This window comes from Pteropus medius, unplaced genomic scaffold (assembly GCF_902729225.1).
Source record: "Pteropus medius unplaced genomic scaffold, Ma_sr-lr_union100, whole genome shotgun sequence".
In the NCBI taxonomy this organism is placed as follows: Eukaryota; Metazoa; Chordata; class Mammalia; order Chiroptera; family Pteropodidae; genus Pteropus; species Pteropus medius.
The window spans coordinates 7,036,995-7,064,836 of NW_024356249.1; the positions used below are offsets into that span (position 1 = coordinate 7,036,995).

A 27,842-nucleotide genomic window follows, 5' to 3' on the forward strand; every position below is an offset into this window, starting at 1 on the left:
TTCTTGGCTGGAAGGAAATATCGTGTTGTATTATCGTTGTAGATATTTGCTTTGGCCTCACCTGATTAGGAAGATTCTCTGGTAAGCTTGCTGAGTGCCCCAGAACCTAGGAAATATAGAACAGCTGAACTTCAGGAAGACAAGGCAACTCAATAGAGCAGGCCATTACAAAAACTACAGTTGGAAGGCCTTTCTGAATTCTAGGCAATTCTAGAAGCTTCTGGAGTTGTGGGTCTTCACTCCAGTGCTCTGTTACTTGTAGGACTATGCAAATTTTTGAAGGTCTGTTTTATTCTAGTTTCTTTTTACTTCATTGGCTTGTTTTTCACTATCTTGAAGCTTCTCACATTTTCTTTTCTTTTTTGTCCCTAAAAAAACCCTATTATTGACTTTATTAAATGATAAATAAAATTTATCATGTTTGGATAGCTATACATTCATTAAAAGCTTTATCGATATGTAATTTATATAACATACAGTTTATTCATTTTAAGTGTACAATTCAATGAGTGTTAGTATATTTACTGAGTTGTACAACCATCATCACCATAATCTAATTTCAGAATATTTTTATCAATCCCTGAAAAATAAACCTTGTACCAACTAGAAAAATTCCCCACCTTACCCTCTCCCTGCCCTTGGAAAACCTAATCTACTTTCATTTTCTATGATTAGATCTGCCTATTCTGAACATTTTATTTAAATGGAATCATACAACATGTAGTCTTCTGTGTCTGACTTCTTTCTCTTGGCATAATGTTCTCGAGGTTCATCCATATTGTAGCACCTGTGAGTACTTTATTCCTTTTTATTGCTGAATAATACTCCATTGTCTGGATATACTACATCTTGTTTACTCAGTTATCAGTTAATGAACATTCAACTTGCTTTTACACTATTATAAATGAAATTGTTTTCCTAATTTCATTTTAGTATGTTAATTGCTAGCTCGTAGAAATACAATTAATTCTTACATGTTGATCTTGTGTCCTGTAACCAACAACCAACATATAACACTCTGTTAGTTTTAGATGTACAACATAATGATTGCACATTTGTATATATTGTGAAATGATCACCACAATAAGTATAGCTAACATCTGTCTATATACATAGTTTCAAACTTCTTTTTCTTGTGATGAGGATGTTCAAGACCCACTATAGCTAAAAATACTGTATTGCATATCTAAAGTATTTTTAGATTACTTGATGAGACCACTTACATGTTTCTGTATCATAAAAAGTGAAGGTACCAAAGTACTTTTTCATGATTAGCCTTCATCATATTTATTTGGGTGAATAAACTCATTTAATATTCTAAGTAGATAAATATAGTCAAGACAACTTTTGGTTCCTTTGTCTCTGTACTCTCTCCAAGTAACTTTTTTAAATTGTTTTTTTTGGTAAGAATTTATTGAGCATCTGTTTTATGTAGAACCTCCAATACCTGCTATAATATTGTGGTAATAAGTGAGGAGGGTGTGCTTGGGGAGGAGCAGTCCCAAAGAAACAAGACATGCTTCCTGGGATCTTTAGTTCCCTAGAGAAGGAAGGTTAGATACATATATGTTGAAAAGAATAAAATGACATGTAATAAATTCAGTACTCTGACCTGGGATACAGAGACAAAAAAACTCATGGCCTCTGCCCGAAAGATTCATATAGTAATAAATCAGCACATAATTGGAGCTCAAAAATGTTACTGCAGTTTTGTAGATACTTTTGGAGTAACAGGATGCCATGCTGTATTGTGCCTGGCTCCTTTTTAATGTTAAAAGGTACTGAAGATAGTAGCACCATTAGCCTAATTTCTAAAGAAAATATACATGCCTCTGTAAGACTAAGGTCATATGGCTAAACTTACATGTCAGAAAAATTAGCAAAAAAAAAAAAAAAAAAAAAAGAAAATTGTTTTTAACTGTGCCTGTAGATAACTTAAAAGTTATCTACTAATCTTGTAGAGGTGAAATAGAAACTTTCCAAAATACATCTTCTCAACTTTGATGTAGTTTTAATTCCTCCATTAATTTATGCCATCTTTGGCAATCACTTAACTTTTTTGTCTTATCGGTATTACTGGCCTAATTAGCTTCCATGCGTGAAGTGGAAGGAGACACAAAAAAGTATTGGGCATGCTTGGTGCAAATACTTTATTTTCTACTTGTTTTCTTATATGCAGATTTGAAAACCATAATATTTAGAAATCTTACTTTGCAAAAATAAATTAAACAGTACATACATAGTTCATGGGATAAAGCCAAAGGCCAAATAGAAAGTTTTTTTTTATTTTATAGGAAAGTGCATCTTCTCATTAAACTGAGTTCCTTTAGGAGAGAGGCTCTTTCAACTCATTAGCCTAAATTTCTAGAATACAATCTTCAAAGCATGTCTTGTAAGAAAAATGAACTCCCCAGCAAGCTGCCCTGTTAGTCTTTCCTGCAGTCAAGACCACAACTCCCAGAATTCCACTCTCCCCTCGCGTTCACAGATTAAAAGCGAGAAAGTCCCAGCACCCTTGGCGCGCGATTCAGACTACAATTCCCACTATACCTAGGGGCTCCGGAAACCTTGTCAAATACCACTTGTTGCCATAGCATCCGGGTCCCGGCCAACCAATCCAGGCGCCCCTAAGGAGTAGAGGCGGGCTGTTCGTATCTCTCACCAACCCCAGGCACCTTCTTGTGGAGCGTGACCGGAGGAGGTGGGAGCTCCGGACCGAAGCCTTCTCCTTGCTTCTTGGGGTCGTGGCCTTGCACTCCCTGTGCGAGGGAAGCGTGCGGGCGCGTCCACGCGCGTCTATGCGCGTGGGGCCTGAAGTGATCGTGGGTCCACGCTAGGTCTCTGCGGGGACAGAAGAAGCCATGGGCGGGACCGCCAGCACACGCCGGGTCACCTTCGAGGCGGACGAGAATGAGAACATCACCGTGGTGAAGGGCATCCGGGTGAGTGACAGTGGGCGGGCGGAGGGCCAGCGCTCGGACTCGGACCCCAAACTTATGACCTTCCTGGGACCTGCTCAGCCTGATTTTCCCCATCCTGGCCCCCAGTGTTTTCCGGCCCGAAGCCGAGTTTTCTGCAAAGAAGCTTGAAGTTTCAAGACTTCGGACGTTCATTCAAAGATATTTCCTGCTTGAGTGCCAAGTGTTGAGCACTGCTTGGCGCGTGGGGGTTGCCAGGTTGATTTAGACCCTCCAAAGGCTTACAGTCTAGTCTCGGCTATATTACTCACTAGTTATGGGACTTTATTTGAAACCCCTGCCTCATTGTGCCTATCTGTGAAATGGGGCCTGTCTTACTCCTCCTAGGTTCAAGACCCAAAACCCTGCTTTTGCACTGCTCACATCACCTCTCTTGGGGTGATTTGGCATTTTAAGGAACACTTTATCAGCTCTCTGTCATTTAGTACTCTTCTCATACCATCCATTCCTCCAATACACACAGCCTGAATTACTGACTTTTGTGGCCTGCCTCAGGTGACTGCTTGCTTCTCCCTGCTCACTTTCACTTGATATCTATTCTTTCCCAGGCACCTCCTTTGTGGCTCTCTGTGCCTAAGTTTTGGACTAGGCCAGTTGCTTCAGGACTTATGTCTGCCAGCCTGCGAGGGCCTCAAATAGGGTTGCATTTTTGCAGACCACTGGAAATAATGCAGTCAGTTCCAACCAAGACATTGTAGAGAATTTTTAAATGCCACCTGCATGTACTTGATACATAAACTGAAAACTTGATTTTTCTCTAGGCGGTCAGTATCCCAGCACTGACTTCATTAACAAACTCTGCAGCACCTGAATTTGGAACTTCACATTTTTGGAAGTATGCCTGAATCTAGTAAATAATGCATTTTGACTTTAGAAAGTTTTATAGTTTATATTTTCTTTATCTGTTATTATACAACCAGCATAAGTAAATTATATATGTAAATAATTTTTAGCATTTGTTGCTAGGAAATAAAACTTCTTAAATATTTAAGTGTTTTAAAACTTTTTACTCTGAAACTGTCACCTTGAGAAGAATTTATTAAAGTTTTCTTTGTAGAAACTCAGACTGTTGAACTTCATTTTTGGTCTGTGACCAGCATTTCTTTATATTAATTAGTGGTTGTAGCACAGTATGTAATAAAATGTCTGAGGCTGCATTTTTTGCGTTGTTGTGGTTTAGTTGGTACTCTTTGGAGTAAAATAAAAATAACCATAAACGCTTGAGTTTTTTTTGCAGAGATTTGTTTAATCTTGCCGTTAGGCTTTGCATGTTTCAAACTAGAGGGTGAAAAAGAAAAATGAGAAAGCGAAGTAAGTTTTGGGCAAGAAGTCATTGCCTAGAAAAATGTATAAATCCATGTTCTCATACTCTAATACAGAAACAGTGATGACAGCAAACAAAATTAAAAGAGACTTTAGCCACAGCACAGAGATGCATATGAAATATTAGATAAGGTTAAATAGGATACTAGGGTTAGATATTAGATTAAAATGGAAAGATTTGTTATAAAACTATTTTTTAAAAACTCTTTTTTTTTTTTTTTAAACCAAAGAAGGTATGTCCTTTGGCCACTCAACATAATGGAAGTATTCTTTATTTTTTTCTTTCTCATAGTGTGTGATCGATATTGTTAAAATTCCCACACACAGCATGCTCATTTTGACCTCTGTACTTTGCTTTTCTTCAGTATGTGCCCTTCACCTGGAATGTCCTTGCAATGTTCTCTGTTGCTTCAGATTTTTTTTCAAGGGCGATTTGCAATTTCTCTGGGCTTTGGTTTTCTCATCTGCAAAATAATGGCACTTGAGTATATCACTAATTCTAATATTTTCCAGTTCTGAAATTCTGCGAGTGTAGTGGCATTGAAAGTTTCTCGTAGTCTAACTCAGCCCATTGCAGTTTCCTCTAAAAATGGCATGCTGTTGAATTGTTGAGTACTTAATGGGTCATTTTGACTTCTTTGAGGTCATGAACATCAACCTGGAGTTAAATAGACCTCAGTTTAAGACTGGGCATTTACCAGCCTGAAGCCTTGGACAGGTCACTTCTCTGATCATATTTCCTTATCCTTAAAGCGGAATGCCATCACTTCTCTTGATTGTGGTGAGAAAATGAGATAAGGTATTTAAAACACATGGCACATGTAGATTTTTTTAAAAAAATTTATTATTATTTATGCTTACAGCACCTGGTTTTCCTAGGTGGTCTCCCATCCAAGTACTAACCAGGCCCGACCCTGCTTAGCTTACGAGATCAGACATCGGGCTTGTTCAGGGTGGCATGGCCATAGACCATGGACCGTGGCTCCTCTGGGGCGCGAACACACGACCTTCTGTGTGTAAAGCGGATGTGCTAACCGCTATACTATGGAACCACGTCCACAATGTAGATTTTGAATAAAAGGCAGCTGTTATTTTAGGGTTCCTTCTACATCTAATATTCTAAGATTCTTTAGAAGTGCTGTGTAGTGGAGTGGAAAGAGCATGTGCTTCACAACCTAGCAGACCTGGGTTTGGTCCTGGCTCTGCTCTTACTGGTAGCCCTGGACAAGTCACTTTTGACTGCTTCCCTGTTCAGTATATCTGGATAATGCAGTTTACTTGTGATAATTATGTATCCTGCACTACTTGAGAGAATTCAACGTAATGTATGTAAGCATCTAGCACAGTGTCTAGTACTTTGAGAGCATTTGTATTTATGTGAGTAATAGCTGTTATTAGAGCTGTTCAAGGGAATGGATAAGTAAACTTACATGAGTGCAAAACAATAGATGAAAATAAGAGCATTTTGTGCTCCCACAGGCATACCTAAAGGGGTGTGGATTGGGAAATGGGAGTCCTGAGTTCTGCAACTGATAGCTGGTGAGATTTTTGTCTAGTGTTTTTTTTTAGATATTTTCAGCTCATCTTTATATTTTACTTAGCTTGAAACTATCATCTTGTTCCTTTCGAGGCATGGGGAAGGATAAGCAACACTCTCAGTATCATAAGTGAGCCCACTGTTTTCAGCTCAGTTGATTAAAATGTGATGCCGATGAGGCCCAAACTTCAGTGTTGAATTGCAGGTAGGTGATTTAGCCCTACTAAAGAAAACTTTCCAAATTTCCCAATGATGACATAACAATTAAGTCATCACTCGTAAGAAATGAGAGTGTACCAACAATCGAACAGACTCAACCACTACTGGAAAACCAATTCTGTGTTTCACTGATAAGGATAGTAATTTTATCTTCATTTATCTTAATATACAAAGAGTAACATTTAGTAAGCAACATAAGGCTTTCAGGAAGTAGGCTGTGTTTATTAATTACGTTTTTCCAGATTTTTCTTGCTAAGGTCCTCAATAGCTAGCAATGAAAGGATCTACTTAAAATTAAAGTTTAAAGTTTGTTTTCACCTACTAAGCATTATTCTCGTGGTATTTATAGGGTCTTATTTTTTTCTTTTACCCTTAGCAATTGATAGCTTTTACCCCACTTCCATCAAATAACCTGTATTCTTACACCTGTTGCCAGCTTTGACTCTGAAACAACTCATGGGTTGGATAAAAGGCCGCTCTCTTGTCTTGCCTTCTTCTCCAAGTCTAAAATAAATTTCTTGTGATAGAAAGACCAACCATTTTCATTATTCATATTACATGTGCTTAATAGGATTTATTTGAGCACCTGCTGTGCCTGCTTGGAAAGTATGCCTTCCACAAGTTTATCTGAAACATCAAAGCTGTGAGCGATCTCTTCCAGAGCAAATGTCAATTTCAATCAGTATCATTTTCAAAGTAATATTTATCACGCTTTCCAGGCATAAGCTAATCTTTGCACTGGCCTTGAAGTTGCAAGCTGAAATTCACAGAAGACAGTTGTGGTACTATGGATGCTTATATGAAACACAGCTAGTACCTTGGGAAGCATTGGGAGTTGAGAGCTCCTAAATGGAGAGATTATCTCGTGTGGGATGTTGAGGATAAATCTAGTCAGTCACGGAGAGTGTTGAGGAATGTTGTTCAGGTAATTCAGTTAACTGGTAGGTGATTGGTCCCTTTGCACTTTAGATTTTAGGAATCCTTGGTTATAGTATCATGTTAAGCTTTCTAAATTTTATACAGACAGAAGTTCATGTTTTTTGCTAGTAACAAATGCAAAGAAATGCAGCTGACAAACTACAAACATAAGCTAAAAATTACATTACATATATATTGTAATTTATATGACATTTCCCCTTTCCCATGCATAAGTATGTGAGAGTAATATCTTCCAAATAATATTGGCAATTTTTGGAGCCTGTATCTGTAAATGGTATTTGAAAAGAAAACCAACACTCACAGAGAAAATGACCTATCCTACATGGAAGGAAGACCAAGTGAGAAAAATGGATGCAAGTCCTTTAATCAATTTAATAAGACACATCTGGAAGTGGATGAGAAAAACTTATGGAGGTGAGGGTCCAAATCGTTTCTGTCTCATGTGGTTCTAACTTTATATCTTCGAGAAAAATGTAAAGTGAGTTCTCTTTTTGCTCTATTCTTTGGAAGTAGAATATTTTTGTTCATCTCACTCAGTTTCCTGTTTCACAGAAAATACTGAATTCTGGGTCAGTGGGTCATGTGTTTATGCCACTTTTAGATCAGACCAACCAAGGAGTTTGGGAAGAGATGAGTGGGGGGACTATAGATGACACACATTTTTTTCCTCTTCTCTGGAGCACATGTTGGTGTGGTGAGCAGTACACACCAAAAACTGGCAAACCCCATTTACTTAGATTTGTCTGTAGGAGCCATAGAGAATAAGGTGGATAATCAAAAATCAGTGGGCTGAATTCTGCTCTGTTGGCAGGCCCGCTTCTCTTGGTTCTCTCTTATGTTAGAACCAAGTGGTTCTTAAGTTCTATTCGTTGATGGAAGTAAATCTGTAAGGCACGGACCCTGCTCAGAACAATATACTAAGCAGATAGTTTTGCGTGTAGTTGAGGAATTAATCCATAGATTCCTGAATCCATGAACATCGGGGCATAATTCTAGCATTAATGTGTGTGTGGGTATATTGCACTTGGTATTTGCCTTGAAGGAGATTCCAGAGATGTTGGGAAACCAGCTGTAGTAGCTATAGATCTTTAGATAGAAAAAAAAAAAATTATAAGAAGTCCCCTGTTTACAGAAAGATGTTTCCTAAAGAAGTTGCTTCTTACATAGAAGCTGCTTATCTAGCTCTTGTGGTAGCTTACGTTGTACTTTTGACCCCTTTTGGGGGTCATTTTGCATCACAAAGAGGAGTTCTACTGTTACAGATTGTGTGTATAACCCTGGCCAGCATCTCTAAATCTTGTCAGCTGCTTTACAAGTGAGTACCACAGTTCACAGAGGAGATCAGGTGAGTCTGAACTTATTACTGCAGCTAGCTGGAAGGTCAACTCAGCAGGTATTAACTTGAGGTACGAAGGATAGCATGGCTTCTGCCTTGTATCAACATAGCTGTGAATGGACTGGAGAGAGTAAATCGTGCTTAGAGTAAGCAGAGTCACAATGGTAGGCTGCCAGGGACACTCCTGTGGAAGAGCCTGAGGATGCACTTATGAATGATTGTAAGAAAAAAAAAGGTGGGCTCTAATAAGGCAACCTTACAATGAATTTATCAACTCAAAAAATGAATTGTGCTCCTCGGAGGACGAGCTTATAAATTTACTGAAATAGCAGCCACAGCCCACATTGTGAAATGTTTTGAATTGATGTTAGAATTTGACATTAAGTAGCAAGTTTTGAGGTATCAGATAAGCCACAAAAATAAATAAAAAACAAAAAACAATTAGTGATTAGGTTGAAAGAGACCTTGCACTTTTACTACCTGCAGAGTATAGATAGGAATAAGTGAGCAACTCACATTCTCCTATCAGGACTTACGCAGCTGTTCCTGGCGATGACTGTAGGCCTGGTCTTCACACAGCATGTACAGGAAGAAGATCAGTACAGACTCGGCCTGAGCTGATGAGAGTGAGCCAAGATGAACGATCAGTTGAAGTCCCAATGGCTGGAGCTGTGTTAGTAGTAACTCTGCCAAATATTTGTGTCGCACGTTACAGTTCTCAGCGCACCTATAATCCTTCCTATAAGTCCAGGGGTAGGTATTACTTTGTTTTCAGATGAGGAAAGTGAGGTCCTCGAGATGACTTCCCTAAGATTAAAAAGCTAGTAGGTGGCCAGTGCTTTTTCCTCTATTCTGGGACAGCTTTTTGTTTTAAGGAGTAAAAGTAACTTACTCTTGAGACTGATTTAGGGATAAGAAGGGCTTTTTGTAGTACTCATTTTGAAAGTAGCAGTAGATAATGAATTTTGGTGAGAAGTAGATGAAGTGGGATTTAGAAGTAAGTGCTAATAATCTTTCACCTGTACTGGATTGTCTCCAGTACAGGTGAAAGATTATTAGCAAACACATTCACTTCTGATTAGGTTAAGTGTGCGTGTGTGTGTGTGTGTGTGTGTGTGTGTGTAATAATGTAGTTCGGTGACTTTGGCCTGAAATATAGAAATATAAATTAAAATATAAAATAATATTTGTCAAATTAGCTTTATGCGTATTAGCTTTAAACAAAAATTAGATATGTAACGTGCATAGTGTGTAATACATAGTATATGTGATATGTTAACATAAAATATAGCTATATTACTATGGTATATAAATATGTATATAGTGAATGAACTTTTTATATATTATATAGCAATTAAAATATCTTTAAGAGTCTAAAACTTAATAAGGCTCATTTTATCTCAAGAGGAAGTGATGCCATTTTTATTTTCTGAAGTGGGATTGAAGGAGTGTATTGCTTAGTATGGAGAAAGCACAGAGCTAGAGGTCGGGGGTTACTGCAGGTGGTCCTGGTGTTATCAGTAACGACATTACTTAGGATCTCTTTTTCTCACCTGTAAATGGAGAGGATTGAGTCAGCCTTAAAGGGTTTTTCCTAAGCCCTATCTCAGCTTTGTAGATGAGTTTCAGCAGCAGTGTCAGTGGCTGTCAGTTGAAGAAGGGGCACCTGGCTCTGGCATTTTCAGGTCGTCTCTCGGCACTCTCTTTTTTAAGAAGCTCCACTTCTCTGCCAAGAAAAGAGTCATGGATTTTTCCTTCAAATCCCAACTATTGAGCTGCGATCTTTCCCTTGACTGTCTCACCTCCCTCCATTCTAGTTTGGGTCTTGAGATATAGGTAACTGTTCATCCTGAGATGTGCCAACTGTTTCGTTCACTGATATATCCCAAGGGCCTAGTAAGTATTTTTCGAATGAATGACTCATGAATATATAGGAACTCACAATTTTGTGGAAAGGCAGAAAGGCAACTACTTGTTCTGCCATTGGAGTGCCATATTGGAGAAGTGTGCAAGGTGCAGTGGGGCACAAGGAAGGTACCTTTGGGTGGGCAGAGTTGGGATGGAATGGCGAGCTGGTTTGGTGAGAGAAGGCTTTAGGATATTTGAACTGGATTTTGAAAGGTGATTCCCTCCCAGTGGGCCAGGGGAGAAGGCAATGCAGGCGTGGGCAAAGGCATAGAGATGGCAGCAAACAGGTAGTGGGTATGGCTCGAGAACAGGGCATGAAGTTTTAAGGAGAAAGCTATGGAAGTTGAGGTTGGTGCGTTAGGCTGTAACCAGATGATGAGGAAGTCTTGAATGCCAGGCAAAGAAATTTGGACTTTCCCAGCAGAAGATAACGATTGAAGGTTTTGAAGCAGAGAGAAATGTAATCAGATTTTCATTTTAGAAGGATTATTGGTGGTGCCATGAATTTGGATAGGGGAATGAGTAGGGAGAAGAGATGATGGATTCAATAAATATTTAGGGGTTGAAGAAGTCATGGCTAAGAGAACGAGGGAGAGAGGAATCGAGGACTGTCCTATGTTTCGATTTAGGAAGCTGGATGGAAATGGTGTCCTTAATGAGATAAGGCAGGCAAGAGGAAGAACAGGTTTTTAGGAAACATGAATTTTATTTGGGACATGTTTGGTTTGAGGTGCTTGTGGTCTGAAGGGGAGGTGTCCATTAGGCAGTTTAATGTACAGGTTTGCCTTTTGGGATACAGGTCTTGGGCTGGAGATAATGGATTTAGAATTCGTTATCAACAGCAGTTAAAAATCAAGGGAGTGGATGGGAGCACCAACAAGAGCATTAGAGTGAGAAGAAAGTAAAGACAAAGAACAGAATGGGGGGCCCTCTTGCATTTAAGGGTAGGCCAGGGAGGGGATGCCTGCAAAAGAGATGACATGTGGCCGAGTCTGAGGACAACTGGGATAGTGGGATGTCAGGAAGCCCAGGGAGGGGTTTCTAGAAGAGGAGAGTGACCACAGGTGTTAGATATTAAGGGAAATCCACATAAATTAGGTTCTTTATAAACATAAATGTAAAAGATAATTATTTATATAAATGTAAACAAAAGTTTATTAACACGGTCACTGGTGACCTTTACCAGAACACTTTCGCTGCTGTATTGGGTTACAAGCCTGATATTGGTAAGTTAAGAGGAAATTGGAAGACGGACCTTGAGGATTCAGGAGGTGGGTCACCCAGTTACTCGACCCTGAAACCTGAACGTCCTTGATGACTTCTGCTTCACCCCCACATCTGGTCAGACACTGAGTCTGGCATGAAAGGGGGTGCCTGAGTGCGACCTTGAGACTTGGACTTTCTGGGTTTGAATCCTGGCCTCATTACTGATAAACTGCGAAACTCAAGGCGAGGTATTCAGTCTGGCTGTGCTTCGGGTTCCTCTCCTATGCGTGGAGATAATAAAAGTATCTACAGATTGTTAAGGGTTTAAATGAGTAAAGTGTTTAGTGTAGTGCAGTGCCTGGCATGTAATAAGCACTCAGTGATTGGTAGCTGTGTTGAATCCTAAGTATCTTTTGGATGTGTTCTCCCTGTATTTCTGTAATAGATTTTTTAGGACAGGTTTATTGTGGTATAATTTACATACATAAAATTCATCTGTTTTCTGTATACAACACTTTCTAATAAATTTACTAAGTTGTGCAGCCATCACCACAATCCAGTTTGAGAGCATTTTCATCACCCAAGTAAGCTCTCATGACCACTTACAGTTAATCCCCACTCCCACCCAGACCCTGGGCAACCACTTATCATCTACTTCTTGTCTAGATAGAGTTGCCTTTTCTGGGCAGTTCATATAAATGGGATTATACAATATGAGGCCTTTTTTTTTTGTCTGGCTTCCTTCACTTTAATTGTTTTTTAGGTTTATATATGTTGTACCATATATCAGAACTTCATTTCTTTCTCTTGCCGAATTGTATTCCATGGTATGGGTATATAATATTTGTTTATCCATTCACCAGTAGATGGACATTAGTTTGTTTCCACTCTTGCTATTAGGAATAATGCCGCTGTGAACATTCCTGTGCACATTTGTGTGGACATATGCTTAATGGCTTCTTAATTGGTCCTTTAGCTTCCTTCGGGGTCCTCCTGCTTCTGTGCTTGTCCGTCCTCCTTCAGTCTGTTCTGTATACTGTAACTAGAGTGACTTTTTTAAAAAGTAAGTTGGATTGTGTTATTACCGTGCTTAAAATCCATCAGTAGTGCCCAGGATCAAGTTCAAACTCCTTAATTTGGAAGGGCTTACTAAGAGTACTCAAAATCTAAAGTCTTATTTCTCTCCCCACCTTCTCTTGCACTAAGCCTCCTCTCCAGCTTCCTACTTCTGCCATTCTTTTATTCTTTCATATCATTTCTTTCATTTATTTAACCCTTCATTCAACTAACCAGGCTTATTGAGGCTCTGGGGATATAATCGTAGACAGGACAGCCGCATCCTTGCTTTCATGGAGCTTTCTTTCTAGTGTGAAAGGGAGACAGTAAACAAGAAAGCATCAGATAGTGAGTGGTAAGGGCTATAAAGAAAAGAAAAAAGGATGATATGATAGAATTGTGGGACTGATAACTCTTAATCTCCAGACCTAAGTATTTCCTCAGAGCCTCTGCCCTATTGCCAACTGCTTACTTGTTATCTCTCTTGATATCTATTTAATAGTGGCAAGGCCTGTTTCTCATCTTTTTCTTCATGCATGTCCTTTTTGGAATACTCTGGTCCTACTCTTCCTAACTTCCGTTCATCCTTCCCAGCCCCGTGCCCAGCCCCACTCCCGAAGCCAAGCTAGGTGCCCTGCCTGTTATGCTTTCTGTGCACTTCATCGCAGGCTGGCTGACGTGAGTAGTGCCCTTCGCATTATATTTAAATGCCTAAGGATTGTCAGTTTCTTCTACTCCACTGTAAGCAACGTGACGATTGTTGAATACCTGAAGTCTAGCCTACTTCCTGGCACGTAGTTGGTATATAATAAAATCTGTTTAAGGACTGATTGTGGTTAGTCTTGAGGGAGGGTGGGATACCACTTCCTTTGAGACTGGAAGGAAGGAAGGAGCTAAGGCCTGTTGCATGCATGAATTAATTTGTAGAATTAGCGGAGGAAAGTCGAAGGAGTTCTGATGGCTTACATTTTCTCAGAGATTACAATTTAGTGCACAGTATAAAATGAGGAGAAGAGTTATTTATAATGAGCAATTAGAGCATTAGAAGAAATAGAGGAGTAGTGCTGAGGGGTGCATCTTGAAATCTCAAAGATGTTCGTACTTGTTTTTAGTGTTTTAGCTATTAGATTTAGCCTAATTTCTTTAGGCCATTTGTTATACATGTTGATATGGATGATTAAATTACTTGGATGCTATTGCACTGTTTTCTTGTTCTTTATAATTGATTATATTTTGATGTTGCTTTTTCAGCTTTCAGAAAATGTGATTGATCGTATGAAGGAAACCTCTCCATCTGGCTCGAAGTCTCAGCGGTATTCTGGTGCTTATGGTGCCTCAGGTATTTCAGAATTTTAATTTTAGATTTTTTAGTGGAAATATAAGTGGTAAAAATTCACTCGATAGTCAAGTTCCTCTACACGTCTATCTTTTGATATTAGGATGTTTGACTTTTTATAGGGAGTATTAGAAATTAGGATCAGGGTTTCTTTTAATACGTTTTGCACTAAAATTAGAATTAATGTCCTTTCAAACAGTTTTTGGAAATTTTTTTTCTCATCCAGCTCCTGAATCTTCTGTTAGGTTTTAGAAGGTTACTTCATATCTTTTTTTGTGTAAAGTGGATTACTTATAGGGATATTAGAAATTGAGGAGTAAATATTTATAAAAAAAACATTGAACTTAGAAAATATTGATTTACTGGTTCTAAATTGTGACCGATCTGCAATGATTTTATTTTCTGTTTCTTCTAAGATTATAAACAGTTTATTCCTTCACAGTTTTAATTATCGATGAAATTATGGTGTTAAATGAAATCTATAGAGAATTATTAAGCCTCATTTTATCTGTGGATTCTGCAGGATAAGAGACTATTTCTCTTTCTTTTCTTCTCTCCTACCTAATTCATTTATTCATCCAGCTAATATTTACTAAATGCCGGCTATGTGCCTGGCGCTATTCTTGTCATTGCCCAATTTGATGAATGAACATGCTGTCTGTTGGTGAAATAGCAATAAGAAAATAGTCAGTATGATTAACTTTGGGCTAAATGAGAATTTTCTGTGTTTATTAGAAAAGGATATTGTGTGGTAAATCTGGCTACAGACTGAAATACACTGAGAAAGATGAGATGCTGCCCAGATGCCATTCACGTCTGCAGTTGTGATCTTACTAAACATTAACTCAGTAGCCACAGATTGAGCTTTTGGTATGTTTAGAGCAGAAGGTACCCAGTAAATAAGAAATAGTTCTTGTCCTTTTGCAATTTCTTGTTTAGTAGGAGCCACAAGAAGTATCCATAGTTCATTAACTTTAGAAAGTGGCCACTCCCTTCCTGCTGGAAACCCTTTCTCTGGCTTTTGGGCGGTACTCTTGGTTTTTCTCCTGTCATACTTGCATCCTCAGAATCCTCTTCTGTGCTGATTTCTGCTAAGTAATCTCATCTAATTTTATACTTTTTGAATCATTATGTAGACACTGTGACTCCCAAAATTATGTCTCCAGCCCTCATCTCTCTCTGAAACTCGACTTAGACAGCTGCCTACATGAAAATCTCCACTTAGAAATCTTCAAATGAATGTAGCCAAAACAGATCTTTTTCTTCTCCAGAGTTGCTTCTGCTCTCCATCTTTCCCAGTAAAAGGCACAAGCAGTCAAACCCCAAACCTGGGATTTGCTGGTGTTCCTATTTCCTTATTCCTTACATTAGGCCATTAGCCATTCTTGTTAAGTCCATCTCTAAAACATGTCTGGATGTGTTCTTTCACGTCTTTCTTCACTGCTGCAAATGCCAATCCGGAGAACCAGCATCTTTTTACCTTGTCTTCTGCAGAAGCCTCTTAACTGGCTCCCTGTTTCCACTCCCTACTTCCTTACGCTTTGCCATGCACATGGAAGCCTCAGCAATTAAAAAAAAAAAAAAAAAAAGAAAAGTTTGTGTCATGTCCCAGTGGCGGATTTCTGTGGTACATAGAATATAATTTGAACTGCTTTCCTTAGACTCCAAGGTAGACCATGACTGGTTCTTTCTGCTTTTCCAACGTCATCCTTTAATATATAGATATTTTTAAAATCGGAATTTGATCTAAATATGATTTGTTTTAGGTAGATTTCTTTTTTACCTACCCTGTTAAAGAGATAGGATGATGATGATGAAGAAGAAGATGGTGAAATAATGAAGATATAGTGATAAATAATACTTAAATAGTGTTTATTATGTGCCACATACTCTGCTAAATCCTTTATATGTCTCGTTTAGTCCTTATTTACCTTACGAAGCAGGTATTGTTATTACCCCATTTTACGCAGAAGGAAACCGAGACTTGACGTGATTAGTTCTCTTGCCCATAGTCACACAGCTGGTAAGTAACGGAGGTGATAGTTGAATTCAAGTGACTGCAGAGAAAATGCTGTTAACCACTCTGTTTTATTATAATTTGAAAGATACCTTGCTTCGTTCGTAGAAAGCATGTGATGGAAACTAGGTGGGGGGAAAGCGCTGCCTGTCAGAGATGCTCTGCTTGAGTTCGGGAAAGAACCTTCTGTCTGTAAGTGACCGTTGGTTCTTCTAGCTTTTTCCCATGTTGGCTCTCGGATAAGAGTGAGTCGAAGGAGAGAAAGCGTTTTCCTTCTTGGGCTGTCTTCTTCAACCCTCTGAGAGATGGGTGCGGGTAGAGAGGCTTTCTATAAATAGTGCTCACAGTATGGCCCGCAGAGCTCGACACTGGCATTGCGATGAACTCTGGCCGTACTGAGGATCCCGTCCCATCCCTTTTCTGCATTTGATGTGACTGGTGAACTCTTCGGTCCGTGACGAGCCTGGGCACTGAGAACGCTTTGCATGCCACCTGGTGCTTTGATGGTCACAATCGAGCTACGCTCTCTAACTGGTAGCCACCAGTCATACGTGGCCTTAAGATTTAAATTAAAATGAAATAAAATAAAAATCTCAGCTCCTCAGTTGCACTAGTCACATTCAGTGCTCAGTAACCACATGTGGCTAGTGGCTGCCATATTGGATAGCGCAGACATAGGACATTTTTATCATCGCTGTACAGCTCTAGTCTAGACTGTATCAGTGCTTGGCATCGTGCACTTCATTGGATGATTTTAATGATATGGTAACTGAGGTTAGGGAGCTAGATGGCCCTGTGTGTTTGTGAATCCTGTTTCCTGCCTTTTCCACATCCCTGGATTGTGGGTAAATGGCGACATCAGGGAGCGTTTCCCTGAGCTATACTATTTTCACCTCAGTCTGTGGCACAGCTTCCTAACCTGTGTGTTACCGGTGTACTAGAGGTATCAATTCCTTAGACTCAGAGTAGCTGGGGCACACCTGTGTACCGTCATGTGCCGTACAGATTCAGTCTGCACCCTGATGTGAGAAAGGCTCAACGAGGCTAATAGCATAGGTTCTTGGAATATAATATTTCCCTTACCCATTCCAACCCAACCCAAGAAAAGAGCAAAGATTTGACATGCTGTTTTGAAATGTTCCTTTAGGTTAAGAAAGCAGTTAGACTATGTGCAAATTAACAAAGATTTATTCTTCCTAAAATTTAAAAAAGATGTGTATGAAAATAGAAAGCCTCAAAGTTTATGTTCTTTTATGCATTTGTTTTATTTGGGGGTTTTGTTAGTACTCAATAATAGATTTCTTAAGATTTATAATATAGATGTGTTATGAAATAATTTTTCAAGTCTATAAAAATATATTGATAAAAATGTCACCAGCCTTTTCTACATTTCTCAGTGTCAACCGAATTATATATTAAATGTGAGTTGAATTTTTAATATTTATTAAAATGCTTTATTCCTCACAGGACTGTAATTCCTATGAGCCCTAGGCTATTCATATGTGTGAATATAGGGCAGCGTATTTGATGGACTGAGAGTCCCAGGATTTTTGTATATAGAAAGTAAATTTTGTCATATGTATAGTTTTGAGAATATAATTTATTCTGTAAGAAAGTGAGTTCCTCTAAAGACTTTACTGAAACTGTTTTTCACAAACCTTGAACTAGATCAATGACTCGTTGCAATAAGTATTTGCATGTAAAGCTGTTAGGCAAAATAATATACTATGTGACATGCAGCAGATTGTAATGCCACTTTAATAAATGAATGTGCTCTAAAGAAATTAACTGTGTCCTTGCTGCCTCAAATTCTTTGCTATGAAATGTGTTATCTCATCCGTATTGGTTTGCTTTTATACTAGGACATTTTTTTTAAAAGGCTGACATAAGGGGTTATCATTGCACATACCTATAAACTTACCTTTTCATTAACATCTTGCATCTTTTGATTTTAAAAATTCATGTTGAATATTGTTTTCTTCCTTTCCACTCCGATCCTTTAGTTTTTCTGGCTTATAGTGAGGTCAGACGTCTCATGTTTGACTCCACCTCACGCTGAGGACCCTCTGTCCCGGAATCAGTATGAAGGACCAGGGAGGAGATGATATTAGGAGGCCACTAGCAAGTTTCTCTGTAAATTTCTTTGTGATTTGCCAGTTTGTGTCCAGTATATCACTGATATCACTAAGTATTTGGCATTCTTAACAAATTGCAGGAAACCAGTTTAAGCAGGAAAGAGCACAACTCAAACTAAATAGCCAATTTAGGGAAACAGATTCCTCTATATGTTCTATGTATTTCTTTTCCCCAGAATCTGGCCTTCCTAGTTATTTTTAAGCAGTGTTTTAGGGCTCATTTAGACATAACACTGTAGGGGGAGTTCACAGTAAACAAGCTGTGCTTGTTCCTTTGACTTGAGTTACAAGAACTGAAGGGAGTTAGTTACAGTATCTCAGTGTCCAACTTTTAATATATGAAGCTTTGTGGATGCCACTATCTCAATTCTGCACTTTTCTTGTGTGCTGTAATTGATAATTTGCCTGAAAGTTCCTAAAAGGAAGAAATTTATATACACTATTTAAATAAAATTCTCTAGTCAGTATAGTTCGTTCTTAAAACGAAATCCATAAACAGTCTACAAGTAATGAATGGTTGAACTCACTGTTCTATCAGTTAACAGGTGTTAGCATGGTAGCGATCTTTGACTTCAAGGAACTATTATTGTGGTCAAAGCATATTTACCTTTATAGTGTGGTAAGTAAGTTTAGTACCTGCTCATGATATTTTTGAGTGGGTGAATGAATATGTAAATGGATAGAATATATGAGAGGCATAGCAAGTGTTTTAGGAATTTAGACAATGAAGGTCAAGCAAGTGGACTTGAGCCAGACCTTGAGGATAAGAGGGATGGGGCATGTTGCTGTCGAAGCTGTTCCTGGCAGAGTTAGCACACAGATCAGATTAATTCAGATAAAGGGTTTCTCTGTAAATGTTGGGGTCTCATGGGTAGCGAAGTTAAAGAGTTATCCTGTAGGGCCTAGCAACCTACTGAGCAGCTTTATTTAATTTTAAGATGCAAGTTTAGAAAGTTGCATTAGTTGCTACTTTTCAAATAAAATCAGACATTAATAACATTTTTATGGCTGAAAATGCAGTGCTGATTTTCTCATTGATATTTTTATATTTAACAAACCAATCTAAATGGTAAGAATGTTTTCCACCATAGCACTAAATAAAACCATTTTCATTTTTATGAAAAAAAGTTAGCCCCATAAGCATTTTTATTTGTCCTCAATTGGCCCTGTAGTAAAAAAAAAAAAAAAAAAAAAAAGGAAAGAAAAAGCAGCCCTCTGCTCGAGGCAGTATAGGGGTACATCAGACCACTTCTGAGCAGGGAAGGTGAAATGATGCAGGTGGGCTCGTGGAAGGGTAATAGACAGTCCGAGTTGGAATTTGACATAGGGAAGACGGCAGCTACATGGTCAAGGCGGAAGAAGCAAAAGCAGAGGAGGATTTGGGTGGATTTGGTAACTAGGCCTATGTGGCTACTTAGTGGCGGTCCTTGGCTCACTCTTCAGTCCTCCTTCCCCTGGCCTAGGGCACTTTCCTTGTGCCACTTGATTCATCATTCTTTGTGTTATATTTATTTTTGAGAAACCAGCACATATTTAAACTCAATTAATTTTGAAATTTAGAAGAGAGCATAGAAAATTTAAAAAAATGGGACAGCAAATTGTCGACAGCACTGTATATTCTATGGTATTTTGGGCTGACGAAAGTGGAGTCATGCAGAAGAGAAAAGGCTGTAGCGGTGGAGGAAAGGAGTTGTGGGGAGAGAAGCTTAGGAGGTTTCGAAGGGTTCGTGAGCCACACCTTTCAGTAGTTTTCTGTGACTTGGAACTTCTGCCCTTTGATTTCTTTGTTAACTGATTGGCCACTGGCCTTAGATGCTTATTAAATCTTCAGAGGCCCCTGCGCTGTGACTACTGTAGTGGAATTTACTTTGCGTTAGTGCTTCCAAGTGGCATGAAATCAAGTGGGTGAGAAATTCCCTTCTTGTTCCTAAATTTCTAGAAAGAACCAGCTGTTCCGTGAGGTGCATGGCATACTTAGATCAGAAATATAGTAATGCCATGTAGTCGCAGTATGCAGGGGCCGGAAAGAAGCAACTTTAGTGACCGTGGGGTAAAAAGAGAGAAGCTGTATTAACCCACCCATTTTTGGCCACAGTAGATTTTGGACACTAAAGTAAATTGTGGGATAGCAGATTGTGTTTTCTAATAGAACTGTTACTATGGAGCATAACAGTTAAGTCATGGATATGATATATCATAAGCCAGAAAGAGAAAACTATAAATTTTATAATCATGTTTCAAAGTTTATAAAATAAAATATCAGACCCTGGTTATATAAGTAGCTTTAACGATTATACAGTACAAGACATATATAAAAATACTATTTTTGATGCCAGTTATAAATTACACACTTGATTAACAATATTTTTGCCTTTCTTGGAACTTGATAGAATTTGAGGACATCATCTGGATGGCCCAGATCTCTTAAAATAAATTGCCCAAGAGTTTTAAATGTATGTTTTTCCTACTGCATGCAGAGGTTTTCAGAATCAATCCATTGACCCTTCCAGCTGTCAACCAAATAGTAGGTTATTGTTGTCGATGATGATGTTTTCCTTGTTAAAAAAAAAACATTTAAAAAAGTAGGGTCTGACTAGCATTTCATTTCTTTCCTTTACCCTTTTCTGTCTCCCGCAGTTTATTTAGAATTATTCCTACTATGCTCTCTGTATTAGGCCAAATCTGTCCTACCTGGGAATAATAAGTGCTTTTAGGTCCCCCTTTTAAACCCGTTCTTCCCCCAGGGCCACTTGACACTTTGTTGACAGCTGTCATGGTACTTGAGTATTCTTTGAAAAGCCTTGGGAACCCATGGGATCATTATGGTAAGGTTCTTCAGACTTTTTCACAGGATTGCTGTGACATGCTTAAGAGAATATTCTGGTTTTGCATGCCCTGGTTCCCCTGACTGCATGGTTAATTGAAATATAGGTTTTAATTGGCCAGCATCAAAAGACTGGAGCTTGAAATTATGGTATAGGCCAGTAATGATAACCATCTCCTTGCTTTAGGCATCAGGTGGTTAGAACATCTCACAGATTGTATGATGAGGCTGTAGGTAGCCCGCTGCTGAAAGCCAGGGTGTTAACTTTGTTGGCGGAGGGGGACTTATTTACTTTGTCAGATAAAGGAATGCTCTGCTCCTCACTTCATGTCCCCTTTCTCTTTTCTGGTTTTATTTTATTCTTTGCTGGTCCGCCCCCATTGTGTTAACAGCCATGAGAGAGACACCCTCGGGCCTTGCTCTGTATCTGATGAGTAGTAGCAAGGCTCTGCATTTTCATTTTTCTGTTTTCAAGTTTTATAATTTCTCCCACGCCTGGTGTCATTGCCCTAGTCTGGCCACCAGCATCTGTCTCCTGCCTTGTTCTAACAGTCTCTAGCTTGGGATCCCTGCCTGCAGTTTTCTATTCCCCATTCTATCCTCACTGCAGCCCTAATAGTCTTTCCAAAGCGTGAAACTGATCATGTCATTCTTCCGTTTAAAGCTTGAGAGTCTCCAGACCCTTCGTCTCAGGGTGACGAAATTTCTTGTACATAGCCAACGAAGTCCTACACATCTATCTCCTACTTCGGTCTCCTACGTCATCTCCGAACCCGTCTCTCTCATGTTGAACTCGCTTATATAGTCCTACTGAAGTTCTTGAGTGTCCTTGAACGTGTCCTTTTTGGGTCTTGTTCTTTTCTGTCTGAAAACGTTCTCCACCTGTCCACCCCAGCTCCACCCCCGCCTCTTCTCCTACCTGTCTTATCTGGCTCATTCTTTCTCGTTGTTCTTATCACTGCCTGGAAATCACCCACCCCAGGAAGTTTTTCCTGGACTCCCCATGGGGTCCCATAGCACCCTGTGTGTAATTTTCCTGTCATTTATCACATCATGCTGTAATTGCCCATTTACTCTCCCTTCTCCCTCAGATTCCTCATTTGTCCTCTGCGGACCTCCTTTTATGTTACTTCCTTCTGCACTTCCGCTTGCCTTGGTGTTGACCTCTCTTTGCTGAGTGCTCCGTCTGTCTTTGCTGTAGGTAAACGTTGACCTGTTGAGGTCAGATGATTAAGCAAAGTGGGATTAAAGAAAGTCTTAGTGGGCCGAGGCATTTACCATCCCCCATCATCTTCTGAGGACTCCCCACATCAGACCTTTTTGAAGACTCTCCTTTTCTTGTGTCACTAATTCTACAGTACTGATCCTGGTAGCACATGCTTCATTATAGTGCAATTGCACATTTAATTGTCTTTCCTAATAGGTTATGAGCCTTTGAGGGCGGGTACTATTACTCATCTTGACCCTCAACCACAGTGAGTATGTTATAATATTAGGTACTCAATAGACGTTTATGGAATGAAGGCGCTAAAGCAAATCAACTCATGAAGCCTGATATGTATAAGTGCATGTGTCAGCGAGAGGCAAGGAGGAGGGATCTTTCTCTTAAATTTGTTCCATTGGGCATGGGTGTGAGGTGCGTGGTGCCCATACAGTGCTTTGCCAGTGTCCAGTCTTAACCATAGCAAACCCAGTGAAGCCCTGTTGTAAGAGACTTTTTCTTCAGCACCGTCTTGTAAAAATTACAAGTGTGCGGAAATAGTAGCCAGGGAGGGAGTGGGGCTCCGATTTGCAAACATTGATGTGGAGATTTGTGTCCCACTCCTAGATACTTTGCTTAGAAAAGAAGTCAAGTCTGCGTAGTCTTGCCAAGTCTGGGGGAGTGTTGAAGCAATTTAGGATTTTTCCATCCAGGATCTTCCGCTCTCAATCCTTGTTACCCTCCTCACTTTCCTTCTCCTTTGGGTCAGAGTTAATTTGACGTTGTTAGTCCCTTTGCCCTGGAATTTTAGGGTAGGAGGGTTGGGTTAGGTTAGGTTAGGGTGTCTGGGCCTAGGGCTCCGACTTGGAATAATAGCTGCTTAGGTCTGGCCACCTCCCCTAGGAGTGCCCCTTGCTGTCCTGTAGAGTACACCTCCTCCTCACCATCTCCTCTCCCAGGCGGCCGGCTGTTCCCCTGGATCTCAATATCTGACCCAAGCATATGCTTTTTCTTCCTGAAAGGATCTGTCTCTGCTCTCACTCACTTACTTCCTCAAGTCCCTGGGGCCAGCTCTTTGAAGCCTGGGAGTTTTGGCGCCTGGAAGCTCAGGGACTTTGAGGGTTGGTTCAGCTTCTGTTTAGGGATTCGAAGGAACACCCGGTGCTCCTGTCATCTGAGCTCGGAGACCAGGGAGCTGGTGCCCGGTGTGTTCAGACCATACGTAAATAGCTAAGATTAACTAACAATGATTTTCAAAAAACCTTTTAAGAATGTGGTGTAGCTTATCTGGGCGTTTACCCTGTGCACCCCATTTTCACCTTATTGCCATGTGCTACAGTAATGATAATGCATACAGCTCTTTCAGATTGGTTTTGGCAGTTACACTGAATTCTTCAGATAAAATTAGTCTTGCTGTTGACCTAACAGTCATGTCATGACTTTTAAAAATAAGGTAAAACATCGATTGCTATATGTCATTTTTGAGGATGGGCCCAAAGAATGATATGAAAATCAGTTACTGTAATTGGGATAGATTTGATTTAAATAAAAAATATTAAAGCAGTATTTAAGATTGACATTTCCCCCAAAACATTTTTATTGTTTTACTAATGCCACCAGCTGGGTTATGGATTCTGAATATCATCTTTATAATTATTTAAACAAGTTACTTTAACAAATTGTTGTTATTCTAACAAAATACCCCCAACAGCCCTCCGTTTATTTCTCTTCTCGAAACTCGTGCTTTTAGCAAGAAGAGTTGGCTTTAACCCTGCGTATGTGCACAGTTGTGGACCTGGTGAGGCTGATCAGCGGTTTTTTGTCTGCCAGGAAAAATGAGGTTGGCTGAAGCAGCGTTTGTTTAGTTTTATAGGACAATATAGACACCCATTGGGCACAGTGTTTTTCTTTAATTTTTCTAAATAACACGTTCACTTCTTTGGGAATCTCATGAGATTGAGCCTATAAATTGCTTTTGTGACATCTTTATAAAACTTACTGATAGCTTAATATTCTCTCTCAGAAACTTTTTAGAGTGCTTATTATAAGGTTATGGGATGTTGTAATCCTCTTTTCGCGATTGTTTTTTCACCTTTGACATAGTCTAGCTTTTTAAATAAAAAAATCTTTAAGAAAAAACATGAACTGCATAATTAATAGTGTTTTTCAAGCCTGGTAAGCATGTAAATGATATATTGCTCCTTCTGATTTTTTTTCTGTCTTATTAAACATTATACCTGTACTGACATAGCCACTGTTTCATAGCTCGTGTTCATCTTTTTACAAAAATGAAGTATAACTTTTAAAAACAGTGATTTTTAAAAATTGCTCATTATTGCTTATAGGACTTGAGCTGAAACTTTGTAAGGCCATGTCATATTTTGATTGAGAACGGCCCTCTTCTTTCCATCCAAGTAAAATTCTTTTACTTGAACTGCCCCAGAGTCCTCCCTAGCACTCAGGGTTGCAGCATCATTCGGATGTGCTTCAGGAGGCACGGTTTGTAGCAGGCAAAGCAGACCCAGGTTGAGCAGCAAAGGCCGACCGAAGCCAGCACCTCTGCTTTGCCAGCTGTGATGGACGCTGACTATGTCCTTTCAGAAACACTGTTTCAGAGGAAACGAACCCCCATTTCTTCAAATAGGAAATGGAAAGGCTGCTGTCAAATTACCTATGAATAAAAGTGTGTGTGTGTGTGTGTGTGTGTGTGTGTGTGTGCGTGCGCGTGCACGCGCGCACGCGCGCAGGCTTTTTTAGTGTTCAGAAAACTTTTGTTACTTAATAGTTGTGTGATCTTGTGTAAGTTATCTCAGTTTTCTCCAGGATAAAATGGAGAGACCAGCTAATTTCACATGGTTGTCATGGAGGCGAAATGCAACATAGCAAACGATCAATAAATGTTCCTTCTTTTCTTTAACATAATGTCTGGGCCTGTAACTTCACGGCCACCTTTCACACGCTTCAGGTTGATTCTGCCGACTTTCCTGTCTGCCCTCTTCGCCTTTCACTTGGTTTTCTGTGCCTTCGTTCCAGCAACCATTTTCTTAGCCCTATGTGCCAGGCACTATACTAAGTGCTGGGGTTTCATAGATGAACAGAGCAGAGCAATGGAGTATGAGCTATAATGGAGATACCCAAGGAGTGTAGAGAATGGATTAAGGACTTACTCTGCCTGGAGTGGTTAGGGTAGACTTTATGAGAGAGATGGTGACATTTGAGTTGAATATTGAAGGCTGAACAGGAGTTTATCAGTTAGACATAATGGTTTTAAAGGTGGGGAATGATGAGAAGGGCATTCTTGGGAGAAGAAAGACATAGTGGATGCAGTGGTTAGAATCATAAAGGGCTTAGTGATTTCTGGGAATTATAACTAGTTATATGTATTCGGAATGCAGGTATTAAATGAGAGATGAGAGGACAAGAGTACATATGGATGGAATATCAAAGCTAAGGAGTGTGGATTCGCTTCTGCAGAAAATGCCTCCATCCTTGTTCTTGATTTTAACTGTGTGTGTGCGTGTGTGTATGATTAACTCAGAGATTACATTTTTAGAGCTTTTCTTGATTCTATTTACCCTGCTTTTTTCTAAACTCATGTGCAATTTTATCTATAATTTTTGCTTAGCTGACACTACTTTCTAAATTAAAAAAAAAGTTACTTATTTATAGCTACATTAGCATCTTTATAGTATGCTCCTTGAGGGCAAACTCACACGATGGTCCCATTGTGACTCATATGGCATCTGCCTTTGTAGGAGGTGCTCCAGAAACACTTAACAATGGCATGAATAAATGGAAGGATCCATGACCATCCCCAACTTCTTCAGAATACTTTCGACTTCAGAAATGAAAGAAGCTAGACACAAAAGACTTCCTTATTACATGATCTCATTTTTTATGAAAAGCCCAGCATAAGCTAAACTATTGAGACAGAAAGTAGATTAGTGGTTGCCTAGGGCTGGAGGTGGTGGGATGGTTGTACAAATCTAAATTTACTAAAAACCATTGAACTGTATATTTTATACAGGTGAATGGTATATAAATTTTATCTCATTAAAGCCGTTAAAATACTTTTGAAATCGTCGAGTTTTTGAAAAGTATCTTTAAATGCGTATATATTTTTTTCTGTTCCCGCAGTATACACTTAGGGACTAGCATTGTGTATTTATCAAGCTGTTTTAAAATTTGGACTTGGAGCTCAGGTAAAGGAGAGCTTTGGGAATTCAGTACCCCTTTTAGAGATGCTGGGAAGCGTGATACAGGAAACTTCCGATGAGCTATGCAGAGTGACCTTATTCTCTGAGAGGACCACGGTCATTTATTTTAGTATCAGGAGACTGGCATTGTCGGATATGTTTGAAAAGTATATTTTTTATTTTCAAGTTTTTGAAGAATTTTTTCTTCAGGGAGAAATACATTACATTGTTTCAACAGGCGAAATACAGCATTTGCAGAAATTGAAGGAATGGTGCTGTTTTTCTGTGACCTTCAGAATAAGAGCTGTAGATATAATTTCTTTTCGCCCGTTGATTTTGTATTTCTCATTAACAAGTACTTTATTTTTAAAGTCTATTTTGTATTAAAGTATTTACGAAGCCATACATATTAATAAAACAAGTGCCCTTACATAAATTGTTTAATGTGGTTTTCTTTTTTCTTGCACGTTGTAGGAACTAGTAGTTTCTGTGTTGATGAAACAGCAGGGAGCACCTATTCTAGTGTCCTCATTCATGCAAAATTTAGCCCTCTTGGAAAATGAGCAGAGATCACAGCTAAAAGGTATTCATCGTGCAATCTGTCCACAGGAAGCCTTGAATGAAATCATCATTAAATAACTTAAGTAAAACAATTATTTCCTAATACTGTATCACCAGATGTAATTGTTTAGGACATTTACTATTGTGTGCATTTTTCTTTTTTGTATGATTGCCAACTATCTTAAAAAATAGGATGCTTCAGATTAATGTTTTGGGGAGACTTATATGATCTTCTTGACCCGATTTAACTTGAATAGTGGCAGCAGGTGGCTCTTTATCATGGATCTGATTGTTGTTAGGGTTTCTTCAGAGACTGGAATAGCAAAAGCATTGTGTTTGATTTCATTCTTCTTACTACTAAGGGCTGGACCAGTAGGATCTTTCAAGTATGAATGGGAGGGCTTACTAGACCGGAGAGCGCCAGAGGCCTCGGGATTTGATCGGAGATTTCCCCAGTTGTCCACGTAGGCCCGCCCCATCCCACTTGTGCATGACCCGAGAGGCTGCTCAGACGCCCATCAACTATGCTGAATTAATGCGCAGCACTGGATGGCAGGAGCATGGATATGGAGGTCGTGACACGACTGAACCCGGATCTTCGGTTCTGCCCCTTAGTGTGTGTGTGACCTGGGGGGACAGAGAAGTTGGGACTTTTCTGAACCTCTCATCTGCCCGAGAGTGACAGAGGCTACGTGCTAAAGTCACTGCTCTTTCTTGGGCAATCCCCATTATTGGACAAAGGGATTCAATGCATTTTCCCAAAGAAAGAATGGGCGCTGCTGAAAACAGTGTTCTTAGGATAATTCTTCAGGCTTCTTATGGGTTTTTGGGTTAACTTGGAAACTCAAATACCATTTCGTTTTTTAGTGATGAATTTATAATGAGCTTTGGCACCACTAATGTGTGGGTACCTCCCCAAAACTTGCAGTCGGTGTTGGCTTCTCTCTGCAAGGTTTCTTCATGCCTTGTGAGAGGGCTTGAAACACCTCACTTTGGATTCTAACATTTAGGTTTAGATATCGTCTCTATGTAGTTCTGGTTGAAACAGACAGATGGAAACAAATATTGTA

At 39.4% G+C, this 27,842-nt stretch overlaps 1 protein-coding gene and 1 pseudogene across 3 annotated transcripts in view; one reads left to right on the plus strand and one right to left on the minus strand.

Annotated features, from left to right (window-relative positions):
- Positions 1–2,674: 2,674 nt before the first annotated feature.
- CHCHD3 (coiled-coil-helix-coiled-coil-helix domain containing 3) overlaps positions 2,675–27,842 on the plus strand; it is a 254,511-nt gene continuing 229,343 nt past the window's right edge. Inside the window, exons 1-2 of one of the 3 annotated variants that reach the window (XM_039860894.1) lie at positions 2,675–2,942; positions 13,754–13,841. In XM_039860894.1, the coding sequence (XP_039716828.1) occupies positions 2,862–2,942; positions 13,754–13,841 (169 nt within the window). In that variant the 5' untranslated portion in view covers positions 2,675–2,861. The remainder of the gene's footprint in view (positions 2,943–13,753; positions 13,842–27,842) is intronic. The other 2 variants (XM_039860893.1, XM_039860891.1) reach the window with 2 other exon arrangements.
- On the minus strand, positions 5,156–5,271 carry LOC120601332 (uncharacterized; annotated as a pseudogene).